General features: G+C 44.0%; 1 protein-coding gene across 5 annotated transcripts in view; it reads left to right on the forward strand.

Moving 5' to 3' along the window:
• The first annotated feature begins 437 nt into the window (after positions 1-437).
• Positions 438-20581, forward strand: part of SGCG (sarcoglycan gamma) — a 64849-nt gene continuing 44705 nt past the window's right edge. The window contains exon 1 of one of the 5 annotated variants that reach the window (XM_047756081.1): positions 438-647. In XM_047756081.1, the coding sequence (XP_047612037.1) occupies positions 594-647 (54 nt within the window). In that variant the 5' untranslated portion in view covers positions 438-593. Of the gene's footprint in view, positions 648-18610; positions 18748-18838; positions 18903-20581 lie in introns of those variants that run through there. The other 4 variants (XM_047756082.1, XM_047756085.1, XM_047756084.1 and 1 more) reach the window with 4 other exon arrangements.

Here is a 20581-nt window from a genome sequence, read left to right on the forward strand (position 1 = left end):
TCGTGGGCCGAGGGCCGAGGTGGGAAGACCCGCCGCTTCTAAGCGCAGCTCGGAGCCCCAGATGCGCGAGGCGACTCAGCGGCACGGGAGCAGACGGAAGGCGCCCGGCGGGCGGCGGAGGGGCCGGGCGGGAGTCTGCGAGGGGTGCGGGGACCCGGCCACCTGCGGGCAAGAGACCCGCGGGTGGGGCAGCGGAGGAGGGAAGGGAGCGTGCAGGAGGGACGGGACCGGAAGGCCGCGAGGTCTACAGGCGCGCGGGCGATCGCGCAGATGCCCGCGATGCAGGCACGTGGACGCACGCGCGAGGCGGGGTCGCGCGGGGCGGGGCGCGGAGGGCGGAACCCTGCGTTGGCCCCGCCCCCGCCCCGCGTTGGCCCCGCCCCCGCCCCGTGTGCTCGGCTGAGTCTGAGGCCCCCGCCTCCGCCGGCGCCGCGTCCCGGCGTCCAGAGCCAGCGCCGGGATATGGGCGCCCGCGGCCGGGGGTGCGGCTTCGCCGCGGAGGAGCAGAGTCGCCGCGGCCGTCGCGGAGGGCGGAGGACGGAGCAGTAGCCCGCGCTGTCCGCGGAGAAGACGGTGGCCTCCTTCCACCTGGAATGAAGGGACACGCGGGGCCGGTCCGCGCCGCCCGACCCCGGGAAGCTGGGCAGGTAAAGAGGGCGGCCTCGGGCCCCCGCTCCGCCGTCGGCTGCCCAGTTTCCTGCCCCTACACTAGCCCCTGCGAGGTCGGGCACCCCCGGCCCCCCAGCTCCCGCCGGCTCCACCCCTCACCTGCTGGGCAGCGAACAGGTCTCCTTCCGTGGCTGCGGCGCGGGGCTAGGGAGCCGCCAGGTGTGGCTAAACCGTCCGCCTGTCTTTGCCCCAAAGACTTTGCTGGCCGAGCGGCACTCGGACTGGACTTGACTTTAGGATAGTGAGTTGTGTTGTGTAAGTCGGTTTTGCCCATCGCGACGCCCTGGGTCGCTGCCTAGTCCTTCGGGGTTAGGTAGGAGCGGCGGGGGCACTAACCGGGCTTCCCGGAGGGGCACGGAGAGGTCACGTGTCTCACACCCTCTCCCCTGGGCTTGTGCTTTCATCCTCAAGCGAGTATATCCACTACCCCAAAGTACCCGTGGTTGACGTGTGCTTACTGCATGTTATCACTTGGTTAAATGGGGATTAATTAGGACGTTGATAATAGCCCTTGCTGGATAGTTGATGTGCATAAATGCTGGGACAGTCATGTTGCGTTTTTCTGTGAAATAGCTACTTTTCAAATGATACCTGCTGGTGTTCCGGAAGTTCTTAGTGAGATGACTGTGCGTGTGCTGGGTGTTCCTTAAAGCGGATACATCTGTGTAAAGCAATGGAATGGAATTTTTTTTTTTTTAAGCAAGACTTTTTATATGGCTCTTCATGTCCTTTTCTTCCTTTAATATGAGCGGGATATATATATATAAAACTATGAAAATAGATGTTACAGTATTATTCAAAAATCTTACCCAGTTCTCGTGATGGAATATTTTACTGGAAGCTTCCGTTTGCCGCCTATTAAACCTGCCTCTCCAGAACACGTGCTTCCAAAGAAAGTAATTGCAAAGTGGCAGCCACTCACAGGTGTAAAACATCCTACAGTGGACTGTTAAGGTTGTGGGACAGTCCTGTTTTCAAGTATTTAACTCTCTCTAAATCCTGTGTTCTTTCCATTTTCAGTGTTTGTTGCTGCTGAATCAGACCTTAAACCCAATGTTTAGTAGATACTACCCATAAATCATTAACACAGATAATACAGTTACCGTTGCCAGCTTACAAGAATAAGAAGGTGTCTCGCATAACAGTTGTAATTGATGAGACAATGTTTCTTTAATCTCAGAAAAAAAAAATGTAGGGATGCGTAGTCCATTTAATAAACTAAATTCATTAGAGCTACATAGCAGACTATAAAAGAAATAAGTGAACTTTTAACATTTAACCAATAATGTATTTGCTTTTTAAAACTATGAAAATACCTTTCTCAGAAATATGGAGGTACTAATACTCATTTCATTTTCAAAGAGGCATTTTAGTCACATGTTCCTGTGGCTAGCTCGTGTTTAAAATATTTTTTTAAAATATGTGTGTGCTATAATACCATTTTAATCAGCATCATTTCATTGCCCAGGGTCTGATTTTTTTCAAGTGTATAAGCCCCTGCTTTAGTGTTTAGTTCTTAAGATTGTGTCCTGCAGAAGCGCCTTCTGTACTGCGGGTAATGCATGCGCCTATCCGCAGACACAGTTACAGTTCAGCCAAAAAGATAATTTTACTTCTTTCTATAGAATTGTATTGTTAGAAAGTGATGTATATGGAAATGGCCATTATGGTATAATAACCCAAACATTTCATTTTCTCGACTTAGGAGATGGTGCTTTGTGATTTAAAAAAAAAAAAAAAGTCCAATTCATTGTCTTCTTAGTTGAATTTATTTGAAGTAAATAACTAGTTATGTGCTGTCAGTGTTCTCTGTATAGACAACCCTTGGTCCAAGTATGTTTATATATAAATTTCTGAACATGACACCTTCAAATTAGGCAACAAAATAACTGCATACAACAGCTTGGATTTTTAGCTTATCTTTTGTTGTATATGAGGGAGCTATTTGTACTTTAATGAAGGCTGCAGGAAAAGGAAGGAGTTGCTTAAGAGATGCTTCCTAATGATTTTAAGGTCATGGACCCCTTTGCAAGTCTGGTGATGGCTCTAGGTGTGCTAGCCAGAAAAAACACCTGGACAGGTATACCTACTCTGGATTCAACTTCAGGAGGTTAACAGCCTTCTAAGCCCAGCCTTGGACCCCAAGCAAGATCACTTCACTTAGATTGTTAGCATGTCACTGGGCTTGGTTGCTGCAAACACAAAACCAGCATTACAAAATATAACTACAGTAATAATTACCTTAATAACACAACAGTGAAAACTGAATTGGAAAAGCAATATGAACCAGGTCTTCATTTATAAAAGTGTGCTTATTATATTTATCTCATAGACTTTACTATTTGTTGCTAAACTTTCTTCAGAAAGAAGGTATCTGAATGAGGAAGGGAATATTTTTTAAATGCAAAAACTATGACTAAAACCACATAGCATTGGAGTCAAAGGCCTAAGGAGCAAACAGATACGGAAAAGCTAGGGCTGTATACAGGTTATGTTCTTATAAAGAGTGTCTGTGTGAACATTGCGTTATTTCGGTGAAATTCGGTGGACTGTATTTTAACTGAGCTCTTCTTCATTTCGAGGGTGGGTAATGTACAGACAGTTGTGTTGCAAAGTACCCCCGAGTGTAAAGGACCAGCCAGCCTCCCTGACCAGTGGTCCCTCTCGGCAGCATGGTTTCCCCCTCTCATCCTTCTCCTTCAAGATTCTGAACTCAGGCTGTTTGCTGATAATCCCTCTTAACCCATAGTAGGAGTAAAAATGTGATAAATTCAGTTATCTCCTGATAATTTTCTTCTCAGATGTGCCCCTAGTAGCTTTCTCCTTTACCTCTGTCTTCTAGAACTTGTCCTACAGGGAAAAAGTGGTGTGTCCGTTGCCCCTGCTTTAAGCCAGGTGCTTTAGGTATTTCATTTCATCTCATCTTCACGAGCACCCTGTGATGAGGGCCCCACTTTACACAGAAGGAAACTGGGCCCGCAGAGGCTGTCATGGGCCAGGGTGGCTTCTGGGCAGAGGCCCGTGGTAACACAGACGTGACCCCGAACCCAGGCTTCCCACGCAGCACAGCGTCCAGGCAAACGCTCCCATCAGCCCTGCGTTCCACTCTTTTTATGGATGCAAAACAGCTGAAACCACTCGTCGATATGGCCAGGGCTAGGAATTCCTTGAATCAAAGGAAAGAAGACAAAGCAGTTAGGATTAAAGTTAAATAGTGTAAAAAATAAAGACCCCTAACCTTTGAGCCCTTGAGACCTCAGAGAATTTGTCTTTGGAAACTCTGTAGTTTAGATCTTCTTTCTCTAATTAGATATTTTTTCTCTGTCTGTTGAGTAAATCAGGTAAATACAGGAGATTGTGGGATAATCTCTTACTAACACAGGAGTCTGTCAGCACGTCTTGAGATGGGTTGACCCTAGTGAGATGGTGTTTTAGCCTGTGGGGCTTCCTTTCTGTGAAAGGTTTTATTAACACATCCTAATCAGGTGGCAGTGCTATCACCCTTCACATCGCATCATGTTTTACCATTTCATTTGTGCCTTTCTTCCTTTCTTCCCTTCTTGATGAGCAGTTTTTCTGGACACATCATTTCTGTACATTACATTCACATTCTAAATCCCCACCAATAAAAAAAAAAAAAAATTAACAAACCCGACTAGTATCAGTGAGGACGCAGGTTCAATCCCTGGCCTCACTCAGTGGGTTAAGGATCCAGTCTTGCCATGAGCTGTGGTGTAGTGTAGGTCACAGATTCGGCTCAGACTTGGCTTTGCTGTGACTGTGGTAGGCTGGTAGCTGTAGCTATGGTTCAGCCCCTAGCCTGGGAACTTCCATATGCCACGGGTGCGGCCCCCAAAAGACAAAATAAATAAATAAATAGGAGTTCCCGTCATGCCTCAGTGGTTAATGAATCTGACTGGGAATGATGAGGTTGCAGGTTCAATCCCTCACCTCGCTCTGGCGTTGCTGTGGCTACAGCTCCAATTAGACCCCTAGCCTGGGAACCTCCACATGCCGTGGATGCTGCCTTGAAAAGACAGAAAGACAAAAATAAATAAATAAATCCATCCCCACTGTTTAGAGCATGTATTTGCTGTAGATTTGGGCAAACTCACACCCACGGTGTGCTGCTGGCTCTGCCTTTGCTGTCTTTCTATCCATCGCCTTGGGGAGGGGGGCCTCGTCCTGTGTCTTCTTCCATGATGGGAGCCCTGGCCTTGCCCTGGCCAGAGGCCAACTATCCCCATTGGCCACTGAGTCAGGCTGGTCCTCTGAGCCCAAGAGTGGATCTCATCACCTCTGTGCTTCTCTCTGCAGTTTCTCCTCCGGCCATCTCTGGCTGTGACTTCCATCCTGATTTCTAGGTGTTTTGGGAAATAGTTAATTTTTTTCATTTTTTCAAGGTTTTTTGAAGTATAGTTGATTTACAGCGTCGTGATCATTTCTGTTGTGCAGCACAGTGATTCCATAATACATGTACAGACATCCGTCTCTTTCAGACTCTTTTCCCACGTAGGTGACCACAGACTATTGGGTAGAGGTCCCGTGCTGTACAGCAGGTCCCCAGGGGCCATCATTCCATATGTGTCATTGTGCACATGCCAGTCTCAAACCCCTCTCCCCGCAGCCTATCCCCTTTGGTAACTGTAAGTTTTTCAAAGTCTATGAGTCTGTTTATGTTCTTCAAGTTAGTTCATTTGCATCCTTTTTTTTTAAGACTACTTATTGGTGATGTCGTCTGATGCTTGTCTTTCACTGTCTGGCTAACTTATGATGGTAATCTCTAGATGCATCCATGTTGCTGCAGATAGTAGTATTGCATCCTTTTTTATGGATGAGTAATATTCCATTGTATATATGTATCACATCTTCTTTATCCACTCCTCTCTTGATGGACATCTAGGTTGCTTCCATGTCTTGGCTGTCGTAAATAATGCTGCAGTGAACGTTGGGGTGCATGTGTCTTTTCAAATTATGGTTTTGGATAGATGCCCAGGGGTGGAACTGCTGGATCGTATGGTAATTTTATTTTTAGTTTCTTGAGGAACCTCCATATTGTTTTCCAACGTACATTCTCAACAACAGTGTAGGAAGGCTCCCTACTCTCTGCACTTATTGTTTATAGACTTTTTGATGATGGCCATCCTGGCTGGTGGAAGCTGGTAGCTCATAGCCTTGATTTGCATTTCTCTAATAATTAGTGATGTTGAAGCATCTTTTCATTTGCTTTTTTTTGGTTTTTTTTGGTTTTGGTTTTTTTTTTGGTGTTTTTTTTTGTTTTTTGTTTTTTTTTGGCCATCTGTACGTCTTTGGACAAATGTCTTTTTAGATCGTCTTCCCATTTTTTAACTGAGTTGTTTGTGTGTTTTTTGGTTTTTTGTTTTTTTTTTTTTATATTGAGTACACAAACAAATACAGGAGGTGTCTGTGTATTTTGGAGCTTAATCCCTTGTCAGTTGCTTCATTTGCAAATATTTTCTCCTGTTGTGTGAGTTGTCTTTTCCTTTTGTTTATGGTTTCCTTTGCTGTGCAAAAACTTTTAAGTTTAATTAGGTCCCATTTGTTTATTTATGTTTCTATTTGCATTACTCTAACAGGTGGATCTGAGAAGATTCTACTGTGGTTTATGTCAGGAAGTGTTTGGCCTGTGTTTTCCTCTGAGTTTATAGCATCCAGTCTTATATTTAGGTCTTTAATACATTTTGAGTTTATTTTTGTGTATGGTGTTAGGAAGTGTTCTAATTTCATTCTTTTGTATATAGGTGACCAGTTTTCTCAGCACACTTGTTGAAGGGACTGTCTTTTCTCCATTGTATATTCTTGCCTCCTTTGTCATAGATTAGTTGACCATAGGTGTGTGGGATTATTATTCTATGCTTTCTATTCTGTTCTATTAATCTATATTTCTGTCTTTGTGGCAGTACCATACTGTTTTGATGACTGAGCTTTGTAGTATAGTCTGAAGTCAGGGAGCCCGATTCCTCCAGCTCCATTTTTCTTTCTCAGGATTGCTTTGGTTATTTGGGGTCATTTGTGTTTCCATGCAATTTTAAATATTTTGTTCTAGTTCTGTGATGCATATCCTTGATAATTTGATAGCGATTGCATTGAACCTATAGATCATGTTGGGTAGTTTAGTCATTTTGACAATATTGATTACTCCAATTCAAGAGCATAGTATGTCTTTCTATCTGTGTTATCTTTGATTTCTTTCATCAGCGTCATATAGTTTTCAGAGTACAGGTCTTTTGTCTCTTTAAGTAGATTTATTCCCAAGTATTTTACTCTTTTTGATGCAATGGGAAGTGGGATTGTTTCCCTAATTTCTCTTTCTGCTCTTTTGTTGTTAGCTTATAGAAATGCATTCCATTTGTGTGTATTTATATCCTGCAACTTTACCAAATTCATTGAAGAGCTCTAACAGTTTTCTGGTAGCATCTTTAGGATTTTCTAGGTACAGTATCAGGTCATCTGCAAACAGTGATAGTTTTACTTCTTCCTTTCCAATTTGGATTCCTTTTATATCTTTTTCTTCTCTGATTGCTGTCACTAGGACCTCCAAAACTATATTGAATGAAAGTGGTGAGAGTAGACATCCTTGTCTTACTCCTGATCTTAGTGGGGATTCTTATAGCTTTTCAACATTGAGAATGTTTTAGCTGTGGGTTTGTCATATATGGCCTTTATTATGTTGAGGTAAGTTCCCTCTATGCCTACTTTCTGGAGGGTTTTTATCAGAAATGGGTGTTGGATTTTGTCAAAAGCCTTCTCTGCATCTATTGAGAGGATTGTGTGGTTTTTATTCTTCAGTTTGTTAATGTGGTGTACCATACTGATTGATCTGCAGATATTGAAAAAGTCCTTGCATCTCTGGGATAAATCCCACTTAATCAGGTTGTATGATCCTTTTAATGTACTGGTGGATTCAGTTTGCCAGTATTTTGTTGAGGATTTTTGCATCTATGTTCATCAGTGATATTGGCCTGTAATTTTCTTTCTTTCTTTCTTTCTTTTTTTTTTTTTTTTTTTGGTGGTATCTTTATCCAGTTTTGGCATTAGGGTGATAGTGGCCTCATAGAATGAGTTTGGGGGTGTTTCTTCCTCTGAAGTTTTGTGGAAGAGCTCCAGAAAGATAGATGTTAACTCTTCTCTAAATGTTTGATAGAAATCTGGGCCTGGGCTTTTGTTTGTTAGAAGATTTTTAATCACAGTTTCAATTTCAGTGCTTGTGATTGGCCTCTTCACCTTTTCTATTTCTTCCTGGTTGAGTCTTGGAAGATTGTACCTTTCTAAGAAATTGTCCATTTCTTCTAGATTGTCCATTTTATTGGCATATAGCTGCTTGTAGTAATCTCTTATGATTACTTATATTTTTGTAATGTTGTAACTTCTCCTTTATAATTTTTAATTTATTGATTTGAGTCCTCTCCTTTTTTTTTTTCTTGGTGAGTCTGGCTAAGGATTTATCAGTTTTGTTGATCTTTTCAAAGAACCAGCTTTTAGTTTCATTGATTTCTTCTATTGCTTTCTTTGTTTCTATTTCATTTATTTCTACTGTGACATTTATGATTTCTTCTGCTGACTTTGGGTTTTGTTTGTTTCTCTTTATCTGGTTGCTTTAGGTGTAAACTTAGGTTGTATATTTGAGGTTTTTCTTATTTCCTGAGGTAGGCTTGCATTGCTATAAACTTCCCTCTTACAACTGCTTTTGCTGTGTCCCATAGGTTTTGAATGGTCATGTTTTCATTGTCATTTCTGTCTAGGTATTTTTAAAATTTCCTCTTTTATTGCTTCAGTGATTCATTGGTTTTCAGTAGCATATTGTTTAGTCTCCACTTTTTTTTTTTTTTTTGCGGTTTTTTCCCTGTCATTGATTTTTAGTCTTAGAGCATTCTTGTTGGGAAAAAATCTTGATATGATTTCAGTTTTCTTAAATTTACCAAGGCTTGATTTGTGGCCTAAAATGTGATCTATCCTAGAGAATGTTACATGCGTACTTGGGAAGAATGTGTATTCTGCTGCTTTTGGATGGAATATCTATAAATACCTATTAAGTCCATCTGGTCTAATGCATCATTTAAGGACTGTGTTTCCTTGTTGATTTTCTGCATTTGTACCCACGATTGCTGGGTTTGGTATCATATTCGTGTGTGGATGATTTCCTACCTTTACTATATGTTTGTGTTTGCCAATGAGCCTTATCCTTTGTAAATTTATTGTTTATAGTTGTTGTTGGTTTTTTTCTTTTTCCACCTAGAGAAATTCCTCTAGTATTTCTTGAAAGCTGATTTAGTGGTGCTGAATTCTTTTACCTTTTGCTTGTCTGTAAATTTTTTGATTTCTCCTTCAAATCTGAATGAGAACCTTGCTTGGTAGAGTATTCCTAGTTGAAGGATTTTTTTCCTTTCATCACTTTAAGTATTTCATACCATAGTCTTCTGGCCTGTGGAGTTTCTGCTGAAAAATCAACTGACAGCCTTATTGGGGTTCCCTGTATGTTATTTGTTGCTTTTCCCTAGCTATTTCTCTCTTTGTCTTTAATTTTGTTCAGCTTGATTAATATGTGTCTCTGGGTGTTCCTCCTTGGGTTTATTCTACATGGTACTCGTTATGCTTCCTGGATTTGAATGAGTGATTCCTTTCCCATGCTAGGCAAGTTTTTGACTATTATCACTTCAGATATTTTCTCTGTCTCTTTCTCTCTTCTCCTTCTGACACGTGTATTAATGCCAGTGTTGGTGTGTTTGACGTTGTCTCAGAATTCTCACAGACTGTCCTCATTTCTTTTCATTCTTTTTTCTTTCTTCTGTTCTGCATCAGTGATTTATACCAGTCTGTCTTGCACCTCATTGTATGTTCTTCTGCCTCCTGTATTCTGCCATTGGCTCCTTTTAGTGAGTTTTTTATTTCGGTTATTGTGTTTTACATCTCTGCTTAATATTTAAATCATCTATTTCTTCAACATTTCTTACAGTTTTTCCTATGGTTTTTTTTTTTTCCCCTGAGATCCTTATTATCATTACACTAAAATCATTTCAGGAGTTCCCGTCGTGGCTCAGTGGTTAACGAATCCGACTAGGAACCATGAGGTTGTGGGTTCGATCCCTGGCCTTGCTCAGTGGGTTAAGGATCCAGCATTGCCGTGAGCTGTGGTGTAGGTTGCAGACACGGCTCGGATCCTGCGTTGCTGTGGCTCTGGTGTAGGCTGGCAGCTACAGCTCCAATTAGAACCCTAGCCTGGGAACCACCATATGCCACAGGAGTGGCTCAAGAAAAAGGCAAAAAGACCAAAAAATAAAATAAAATAAAATAAAATAAAATTGTTTTCCTGGAGTTTTCTAATCTCCAGTTCACTTAGCTGTTTTTCCTGGGGTTTGTATTGTTCCTTCATCTGGGGCTTATTTCTCTGCCTTTTCATTTTGTCTAGCTTTCTACGTTCGTGGTCTCCTTTTTGCAGGCTACAGGGTTGTAATCATTCTTGCTTCTGGTGTCTGCCCCCCCGGAGGTGAGGTTGATACAGGGGCTTGTTGCAGGCTGCCTGATGGGAGGGACTGGTGGCTGCCCACTGGTGGTAGATGGAACTGAGTCTTGTCCCTCTGGTTGGTGGGGCTTTGTCTCTGGGTGTGATTAGAGGTGGCTGTGTGCCTAAGAGGACCTTATGCAGCCTGTTTGCTGATGGGTGGGGCTGTGTTCCCACCCTTTTTGTTGTTTGGCCTGGAACTTCTCAGCCCCAATGGGTGGAGCCAGATTTCTCCAAGATAGCCTCCAGGGGAGGTCACACTGACAGTTATTTCCCGGACTTCTGCCTCCAAGGTCCTGCCCTTCCACTGAGCCACAGCCACTCCCTGCTTTCCTGGGAGATCCTCCAAAACCTACAAGTAGGTCTGACCCAGGTTTTTATGGAGTCCCTGCTTTGTCCTGGGACCCAGTGCCCATGAAGCCCTGTGTGTGCCCTACAAGAGTGGAGTCTATTTCCCCCAGTCCTGCGGAGCTCCTGCACACACACCTCACTGGCCCTCAGTGCCAAATGCTCCAGGCGCTCCTCCTTCCAATGCCAAACCCACAGGCTAGGGACCTGACCTGGAACGCAGAACTCTCACTCCTGTGGCAGAGCTGCTGTGATATAGTTACTTTTAAGTCTGTGGGCCGCTCATCTGGCAGGTGTGGGATTGCTTATGTTATGAAAGCACCCCTCCTAACTTCTTAATGTGGCTTCCTCTTTGTCTTTAGGTGTATTGTGTCCTTTTTGGTAATGTGCAGTCTGTTTTGCGGATGGTTGTTCAGCAGTTAACTGTAGCTTTGGTTCATGTGAGAGAAGTTGAGCTTAACTTCTACTCCTATATTTCGTCCCAGTTTCTCAAATGTCATTAAATTTATGCTTTTAGTAAGACTAATAAAAAAAGGGAGGACTCAAACAAAAGCAGAAATTAAAAAGGAATCATTACAAATGACAGCACAGAAGGACCATGAGAGACTCCTATGAGCAATTATATTCCATCAAATTGGATAACCTAGAAGAAATTGGTATATTCCTAGAAAAACACCACCTACCAAGACCAAATTAGGAAGAAACAGAAAGTCTGAAGAAGCCAATAACAATATGGAGATTGAATCAAAATTTTAAAATCTCCCAACAGAGATAAGCTAGAAACCAGATCTGGCTTCCCTGGTGAAGTCTACCAAACATTCAAAGAATTAATGCACTTTCTTCTCAAATTCTTCCAGAAGTATGAAAAGGAAGGAAAACTCTGAAACTCATTTTACCAACCCAACATTACCCTGACACCGAAGCCAGATAAATACACTACCAGAAAAGAAAACTACAGGAGATACTCCTGACAAATATAGATGCAATAGCTGTTAGCAAAATATTAACAAACTGAGTTCAGCAGCACATTGAAGGGATTATACACCATGGTGAAAGCAGGCTCTGGGATGCAAAGATTGTTCAAATCAATACACATAATGCATCACATTAATAAAATAAAGGTAAAAGTCACATGATCATCTCAATAGAGATAGAAAAAGAATTTAATCAAACACAAATCCTTTCATGTTAAAAACACTCAACAAATTTCATATAAAAAGAAGATATTTCAGCCCACAGCTAACATCATACTCAATGATGAAAGGCTGAAAGCTTTTCCTCTAAGACCAAGAACAAGACAAGAGTGCCGGTGTCACCACTCCTGTTCAGCAGAGTACTAGAAGTCCTAACCAGAGCAGTCAGGCTTGGAAAAGAAATGAAAGGCATCCAGATGGAAAAAAACAGGTAAAATTTGTCTTTATTTGCAGATGATATGATCTTATACATAGAAAGTCCTGGAGTTCTGTAGTGGCGCAGTGGTTAACAAATCCGACTAGGAACCATGAGGTTGCGGGTTCGATCCCTGGCCTTGCTCAGTGGGTTAAGGATCTGGTGTTGCTGTGAGCTGTGGTGTAGCTTGCAGACACAGCTCGGATCCCACGTTGCTGTGGCTGTGGTGTAGACCAGCGGCTACAGCTCCGACTGGACCCCTAGCCTGGGAACCTCCATATGCCACAAGAGTGGCCCAAGAAAATGGCAAAAAGACAAAAAAAAAAAAAAGTCCTAAAGACTCCACTGAAAAGAACTGTTAGAAGTAATCAATGAAGTCAATAAAGTTTCAGGATACAAAATTATCATATATAAATTAATTGTATTTCTGTACGTTAACAGCCACCTATCTGAAAAAGAAAGGCAACAATCATTTTCACTGTAGTATCAAAATGAATAAAATACTTGGGAATAAATTTAACCAAGTAGGTGAAAGATACGTACACTGAAAACTACAAGACTTGGGTGAAAGAAATTAAAGTCATAAGTGGAAGATACCCATTGTTGCGGAAACCGCAAAAACCGTGGCAACGGAAGGAGACAAACAGCACTCGGAGATATGGAAAAGCAAGGTTTATTCAGCACCGGTGCGGGCTCAGAGGCGTCACCTCCAGAGTCTGAGCACCAGGTCTTTGTTCTCAGTAACTTTTATACACTACAAGGTCTTGATTTTCCCATGTAAGCATCTCGGACCTCCCCCATCCCCAAGCAGACAGTGTTCCTCCCTAAGAAACTGAGCGAGCGAGGTTACAGAAGCAGAACTGATGAGCAATGCTGGGTACCTGATGAGCAAGGCTGCTGGCTTGGACAGAGGGCACACGGTTGTTACATTATTACAAGAAGGGTGGTATAGTGATGAGCACAGCTGGAAAGGCTTGCAGCTGCGTTCTTGGCCAAGGGGGGGTTCTTTAGTTAAAACTCCATTTCACCATGTTCATGGATCAGAAGAAGAAATATTCTGAAACTAGCCATACTACCCAAAGCTATCTATAGAGTCAGTGCAACCCCTAACAAAATTCCAATGGCATTTTTCACAAAAAAAAAAAAAAAAAATCCTAAAATTTATGTGAAACCACAAAAGACCCTGAATAGCAAACTACTGAGAAAGAAGAGCAAAGATGTAGGCATCATACTTCCAGACTTCAAAATATACTACAAAGCCATGGTAATCAAAAAAGTATGGTATTGGCATAAAAATAGGCACATAGAACAATGGAACAGAATATGAGAGCCCAAAAATAAACTCTGAAATAGTCAGCTAATATTTGACAAGGGGGCCAAGAGTACTCAGTGGGGAAAGGATAATCTTTTCAATTAATGGTGTTGGAAAAACTGGAAACCACACACTAAAAAATTACACTCTCACAGTGTTAACTCAAAGTGAATTTAAGACTTAATTATAAGACCTGAAACAGGAGTTCCTGTCATGGCATAGTGGAGACTAATCCAACTAGGAACCACAAGCTTGTGGGTTCCATTCCTGATCTTGCTCAGTGGATCAAGGATCTGGTGTTGCTGTGAGCTGTGGTGTAGGTTGCAGACACAGCTCAGATCCCGCACTGCTGTGGCTGTGGCATAGGCTGGCAGCTATAGCTCCTATTTGATCCCTAGCCTGGGAACCTCCATATGCCACAAGTGCGGCCCTAAAAGGCAAAGAAGAAAATAAGTGCCTGGCAATGATTTTTTTGGGAAATGATACCAAGAGCACAAGCAACAAAAACAAAAATAAACAAATGAGACTACCTCAAACAAAAACTTCTGCAGAATGAAACAGCAAAATGAAAAGTCTGTCTACTGAATTGAAAGAAAGTATTTGTAAACCATCAGTCTGATAAAGGGTTAATATCCAAAATACATAACGAACTCAAATGCAAAAAACACCAGACAATATGATTTTAAAAGGGGCCAGGGAACTAAGTAGATATTTTTCCAAAGAAGCCGGGCAGATGGACAGGATGCACAGAAAGGCTCCACACCACTAACCATCAAGGACATGCAACTCGAAACTGCAGTGAGACCTCAGCTCGCAGGTGTCAGAATGGCTTCTATTAAAAAGACAAGACGTAACAAGCGTTGGTGAGGGTTTGGAGAAACTGGGACTCTTGTGCACTCTTGGTAGGAACATAAATTGGTGTAACCACTATGGAAAAGCAAAATAAGGGTTTCTGTAAAAGTAGCACTCCCGTATAATCCAGCAATCCTGCTTCCAGGTGTATATGCAAAGGACATGGAACAGGACATCAAAGAGATGGTGTCCGCACCCCTATGGTCACTGCAGTGTCATTCACAACAGCCACGCCATGGAAGCAACCTAGGCGTCCAGTTAATCCACTCCCCCCGGCAAGAAATGAGTGAAAATTATGGAGAGAGCCCAGGAATGTTAGCACAATCGAAGGAACCTTCTCACAGAAGGAGCAAGTGTTTCTTCTGTAAATGACCATGTTCCCCCATTTTCAACGCCTGACATTCTCTCCAAGTCCCTGGGCATAGATCTTCGTATTTCTCCATCTCCAGACTTCCAGTATTCTCCTTTCCACTTCCACTCTTCACGTCCAATTTTATTTTATGTCGCTTTTCTTTCTTTACGTAACTCCTGCCGTCGTCTACCCTCTAAGCCTTGATCAGAAACTTCTGACTAAGGCCAAGAGATTTTAGGAGCATCCGTGAACTTTAACTTGTCTTCTTACTGGATAATGGCTACTTTGCGATAAGAGTAGCTGCACTTACATGTTATAAAGGTGCGTTATCTTCTCCTTGATCACATCAGATTTGTGAAACGCCGGATGAATGGGAGAGGAAATAAATGGAGAATACCAACTTACTCAAAGGTGCACGCACCTCTCTCTAAGTAGTGACGTACCTCGCTCACTAGAAGTTAGACGTCACATCAGACCAGCGTTACACTTCTCTGCAGGCTCTCTCAGTGATGGATGTTCGCGGACCAGGGACGGCAGGTTAGCCTGAAATTATTTCCATCCAGAATTTAATGCTAAATGAAGCAGCCACTTCTAGAGCTAAATCATTAAATTTTCAGATGTGAAAGGCCTCAGACGATCTACTTCTGAAAGGTCCTTTTTGAATAATTCTTTGTGGGCTCCATCAAAGCCGGGGGCTTGGGAGGGGGGGGACGGGGACAGGAGATGATTCAGGAAGTGACATGCCACCTGTGCGGGAGGCCCAGCCCTGCTAATCAGCCCGAGGCGGAGCAGGGAGGCCCTCAAGGGCCGGGAGGCTGGAAGAAAGGCCATCCTGTCCAATGGGTGTTTTTCCCAGACATGTGGCACAAGCTTGAGCACGTGACAGGGAGAGAAGGCAGGAAATAAAAGAAACACCCCTGAGAAAATAACGGAGGTAGACGGGAGTCATGCAAGAACGTCATGACCCAACCGTGATACAGACTGTCGAAGTGACAGGAGGGCGGTGCATTTCAAAAAGAGAAATGGAGTCCAGATAATATGTCAGTAAAAGCTGGGAGACACCTAGGATGCCCTGAGGAGGGCACATTCGCCGCATTTCTTATGTTACAGCAGAGGGAAAAATGGTTGTCGGAAACCCTGACAACAGAACGCGACAGGAAAGGCATCGTGTCAGGATGAAGCAGTGACAGTGTTTGGAGGACTGCTGGAAAAAGGGGCTTCCATTCAGAACGGATCACAGCAGCGTGGAGAGGCAGCGAGGGCAAAATTAACCCTTGTCTCTGAGACGAAACAGCCGTAAAAATGTGAACACTGTTCTTTGCGTTTTAATTTTTTAAACCAACGCGGTCAAAATCCTAGGAGATGGAGGAGGTGACAGTTTTCACACAGAATGTGAATGTGCTCTTTTGATCGTGTCAAAGTTTAGGGCAAGTGATGGAGGCCGGGGAGAGAAGGGGCAGGCGTCCGAGGGCAGAAGGACGGGCAGGCCCTCTGTCGTTAGGGCCCCAGAAACAGATGGGTACATGGACTGTTAATTTCACAGGTGACTGTTTTGAAGAAGTGTCGCTTTAATTGAAGGGGCAAATAATTCACGTGGCTTTTGAAAAGCTTTAAAGTTTACCCCTTACAAAAGAATTTAGTTTGATTTTTCCTTTCCTTTGCTCTGAGAGCCACGCTCTTATCGCTGTTATGCTGACCCCTTCTGGATAGTTCTTGTAATGTCATCCTGATCATCTATGTTTGTTCTGTTGGTTTTTTTTTTTAATATTATTATACATTATGGACTTAGTATCATAAAAAAAAACAGAGTCTGACGTGACTGTTCAAAGTTCGGTTCATTGAGGGTTCACCGAAAGCACATTCTGAGCAGGGCATCCATGGTCCTGGAGAAAGAACAGGTATAGAAACTGGAATGGCATGGTACATGCAAGTAATTATGTTTTAAAATGCATATGGAAGGCTGGCTTTTGAAAGGTAGATAGTCGCTCGCCCGCAGCAAAAGACACAGCCGGGCACCCAGCAGCACTGTGACTCCCAGCAGAGCCCAGAGGACAGGGACAGGGCCGGATTATAAAGGTGTGTGCACCTGCCCAGAACCTGGCACCACGTCCTGAGGGGCCTGAAGCAGGAGAGGGGTGAGGACAGAACCGCTTGTTCTCAGCGTTTCCCCGGCAGTCCGGGAGTGTGAGATGGAGCACAGAGGTACCTGGAGGCAGGGAGGTGGTGCCCGCTACACGCAGGCCAGGCCTGGTGGTCAGTCCCCCAGGCAGAGGGGCCCTGGGGAGGGGTAGGGAGGCAGCGTGCGAGGCACTGGGAAGTAGCGAGGGGGATTCCAGATCCGTCTGCCCGACCCTGCGGAGGATGGAATCACAACCAAGAGAGGAGGGATGGACAGAAGAGCAGGGGCGGGAGGTTTTGTCACAGGCGCTCACAGCTGCAGTCAGGGGATAAAGTGCCAGCAGCTGTTAAACTGGGGCTACTGTATGTTCAGCCACACCTGCCGGGCCCTGAACACGATCCACTACGTGTCACGAGTTGCCTGCCTCTTGAGGGCGACCCCTTGAAGCGTCTCTTCCCAAACCTCCACTTGCCCATCTCAGAGTCCCTTCTGTCCAGGCCCTGGGCAGCTCTAGCCTCCAGCACCCTCCCTTCCAGCTGGTGGAGGGTTAGGCTTGTTTTCTTTGAAGCCTCTTAAAGCTTTAAACTGGTATGATTCTGTGGAAAACAGAGGAGATGTGAGTTACAGACCTAAGTTTGACCTGCATTAGACTCTTTGAAGATCTTGTTTCAATAATCTCAATTATCCTATAGAATCAAAGGATTTTTTTTTTCTTGAAGTCATTCTCCAGCAGAACTAAAAGTGGCAGTTGATAGGGTCCAATGACTGTGTGAATGTGAATGCAGATCAGATAGACAGCCTGACTGACGGCCTTCCAAAGCAGAGCCCCCACGGCTGAAAAGTTTGTCCCTAAAAACCAGTTTACTGATTGCTGAAAAGTCCCACGGTAAGTAACCTTTAAGTGTGGCCTTTCAACCAGAATATTGAGTTAGGAGTTTTCAGACACACAAAGATGCAAAAATATATCTCATCACTGTTAAATACAATAGACATTTTTGTTAAGAGTTGGTAGCTGTGCCCTAATTTTGTGTCTAACTGAATTGCCAGGAAAGGAAAGATAGTAATGAGCAGAAAATTTTTGAAAGAGTTTTAAATGCCTTATAAATAAATGTACGATTAGTCAAAGCTGTTGCCAGCTTTTAATTTAAGGCCTGCAGCTGTTGGTGTAAGAAGCATCACATTTCAAAAGAAGTTAGAGCATAAAATAAAGAGAATCAAAGAAAAGGTCTCCTAAGAAGAAAAGAAAATAAAAAATTCAACATACGGGTGATCGTTACATTGCTTCTTTCTCATCATCAGGGCTTAGTGCTAAAATAGGAATTTCAAATATATGATTTCGTCAGTTTTAAGTCATGCTGCAAAGCAGGCTTTGTAAAAATAATGCAAAATGAAAGATTATTCGAAAGTTCGATTTTCTTGAGTCCTCATAAAAATGGAACGATCCGATTGTTCTTTCTAAATGAAGACAGCATCGTATCACCTTGGGACATTCACATAGTTTGTTAAAATACGAATGTAGTTTACTTAGAAAATGACTCTCATATTTTAACGTGCAGCACTGACCTTCTCTTTACTGTGACGATGATTATTTAAGATTTTCTCAAATATTAAAGTTTTTTCACTTAAAAAGAGGCCTAGGGAAAGTGATTTTCAAAGAGTGACTGCTTGAGAATATTCTGTTTATTTGGATAAGAGCATTTAGTACTAGTGAAGTCACAAGTTCTAAATGTTGCCTGTGAATTCGAAGTGATTTTTTATGAGATTTTTGTCGACGTTGGATCCTGCTGGGAACTCGTCTCAGACGTTTTTGCTGTTCCTTTAAGGCAAAGTTCACTTTGGGAAGTTACCGTTGCGTAAGACCGTCATGATTCAGGGTTTAACTTGGTTTTATGGAAATTTTTTTCTTCTTGGCGCACACAGAGCTGTGTCCCGGAATTGGTGCCCAAACAATTTTAAGTGTGGTGTGAGCTGTTTGTGTCACGGAGTAAAATTAGATGTGCCTGTGGCTTCACAGGAGGATGAAACCTGAGACCAGGCCAGGCCGGGGGCCTTTTCTTCCAGGCTGGTTGGTGAACTTGAACCATCCCCTGTCCCTCACCGAGTCCCAGGACAGCCTGAAACGCTGTCTCAGAAGGATCTGGAGCCAGGGCAGCTGAGTCACCAGCGTGCTTTGGACAACCGCTGCGGTAAGTGGTCGGATCTGACTGGGATTTTGCATAATGATGCCGTTCAGCTTAAACAACCAAGCGCTGTGGGGCTTCTTGATTTTGTTTCCCTTCACAGACGACGTACTAGAAGGCAAATGCAAGAGGCCGAAGCGACGTAGCTCTCGGGTCACGTAGTAAGTCCCAGCAGGATGCAGGCAGCTTCTCGTTTCAGCTTGCTGTCCGGTTGTTCCGACTGCTCGCGGGCAGGGCGTCTTTAGCCTGACGGCGTCCTTTGTGTGGTTTTCGTCGGTGAGGGACCAGGATCGCGTTTCTGTACTCGCGGCCTTGCCCTTGTGGCGCTGGGGTTCGGGCCGAGAGGTGTCTGTCATCTGTACGATCACCTGCTTGCAGTCCTGCTCTTGAGCCGCTGATGGTGGAAGAGCCCTTGCTTTCCTCTCTGTCCGCAGTTTTGTTGCCGACATTGAGAAGCAGTGAGATTAATGAGAACAGAAGTCCAGGTAGTTGGATCAGGTGGGAATAAGCAAAACGGAGCAAAGTGCCCCCTTCAGCTGCCCCGCTCTCCGTGGATGAGGCAGAGAGGAGTGTTCACCTCCCCAAATCCAGAAAGAATAACGAACGTGTTGCTCAAAATGTGTATCACAAAGGAAAATAAACAGAGCACAAGGTGAATGCGTGCTGCCCGTCGGCCTGCGACGGCGCCTGTTCCCCCTGGTGGGTGTGCTGAGTTATGGGAGGCCCCGGGAGACGGGTGATGAAGAAGGGCCTCAGGAAAAGCAGGAAGGAAGGTTTAACTCAGCTGCTGGCAGATTTGCCAGCAGGATGGGGTGACTCACTAACCAGTACAAAATGGCCTGCAGAACGCACTCTCTTTATATTTTGCCTGTTTTCTTGGAAGCTCACGCACTGCCTAGTGGTGGAGTTGGTCTTAGTCAGCAGCTTCTAGAATTTATCTAGGGTTTCTTTCAAAGCCAGGTGAAAAGTTGTATTTTAATATATTTAAGTATCAAACCCCAAAGGCTCACATGGAGTTCCCGTCTCGGTGCAGCGGAAACAAATCCAATGAGGAACCATGAGGGTGTAGGTTGGATCCCTGGCGTCACTCAGTGGGTTAAGGATCCCGCGTTGCTGTGGCTGTGGTGCAGGCTGGCAGCTACAGCTCCGATTGGACCCCTAGCCTGGGAACCTCCATGTGCCGCGGGTGCAGCCCTAGAAAAGGAAAAAAGACAAAAAAATATATATACACACTCAATCATTAAACCAAAGTGCTATTATACTGACTATGGACATCAAATTATAATTATAAATTGTGAATGGGTGCCCAGTTTTTTTTTTGTTTTTTTTTTTTATTTATTTTTTGTCTTTTTGCTATTTCTTGGGCCGCCCCTGCGGCATATGGAGGTTCCCAGGCTAGGGGTCGAATCGGAGCTGTAGCCACCGGCCTACGCCAGAGCCACAGCAACGCGGGATCCGAGCCGTGTCTGCAACCTACACCACAGCTCACGGCAACGCCGGATCGTTAACCCACTGAGCAAGGCCAGGGACCGAACCCACAACCTCATGGTTCCTAGTCGGATTCGTTAACCACTGCGCCAAGATGGGAACTCCCCAGTTTGTTTTATTTTACCCAGTTCTCTCTCTATCCTCATGAGCTTTGTAGCATTCCTCACCCACTTTATTTGCCTTTTCAGACTCCGAGTTCACTTTTAATTTTTCCTGTTATTATGCCTTAGGGAATTGTGGGAAGATAGATGCAGGAGTGCTTAGTGATGGTGGGTTTGCCGGAGCCTCAAGACTGCGCTCCGCATCCCCCCGAGTCTGAGTCCTCCTGACCGGGGTGCAGCTGGTGTGCGGT

The sequence above is a fragment of the Phacochoerus africanus genome, chromosome 13 (assembly GCF_016906955.1).
Source record: "Phacochoerus africanus isolate WHEZ1 chromosome 13, ROS_Pafr_v1, whole genome shotgun sequence".
Lineage (NCBI taxonomy): Eukaryota > Metazoa > Chordata > Mammalia > Artiodactyla > Suidae > Phacochoerus > Phacochoerus africanus.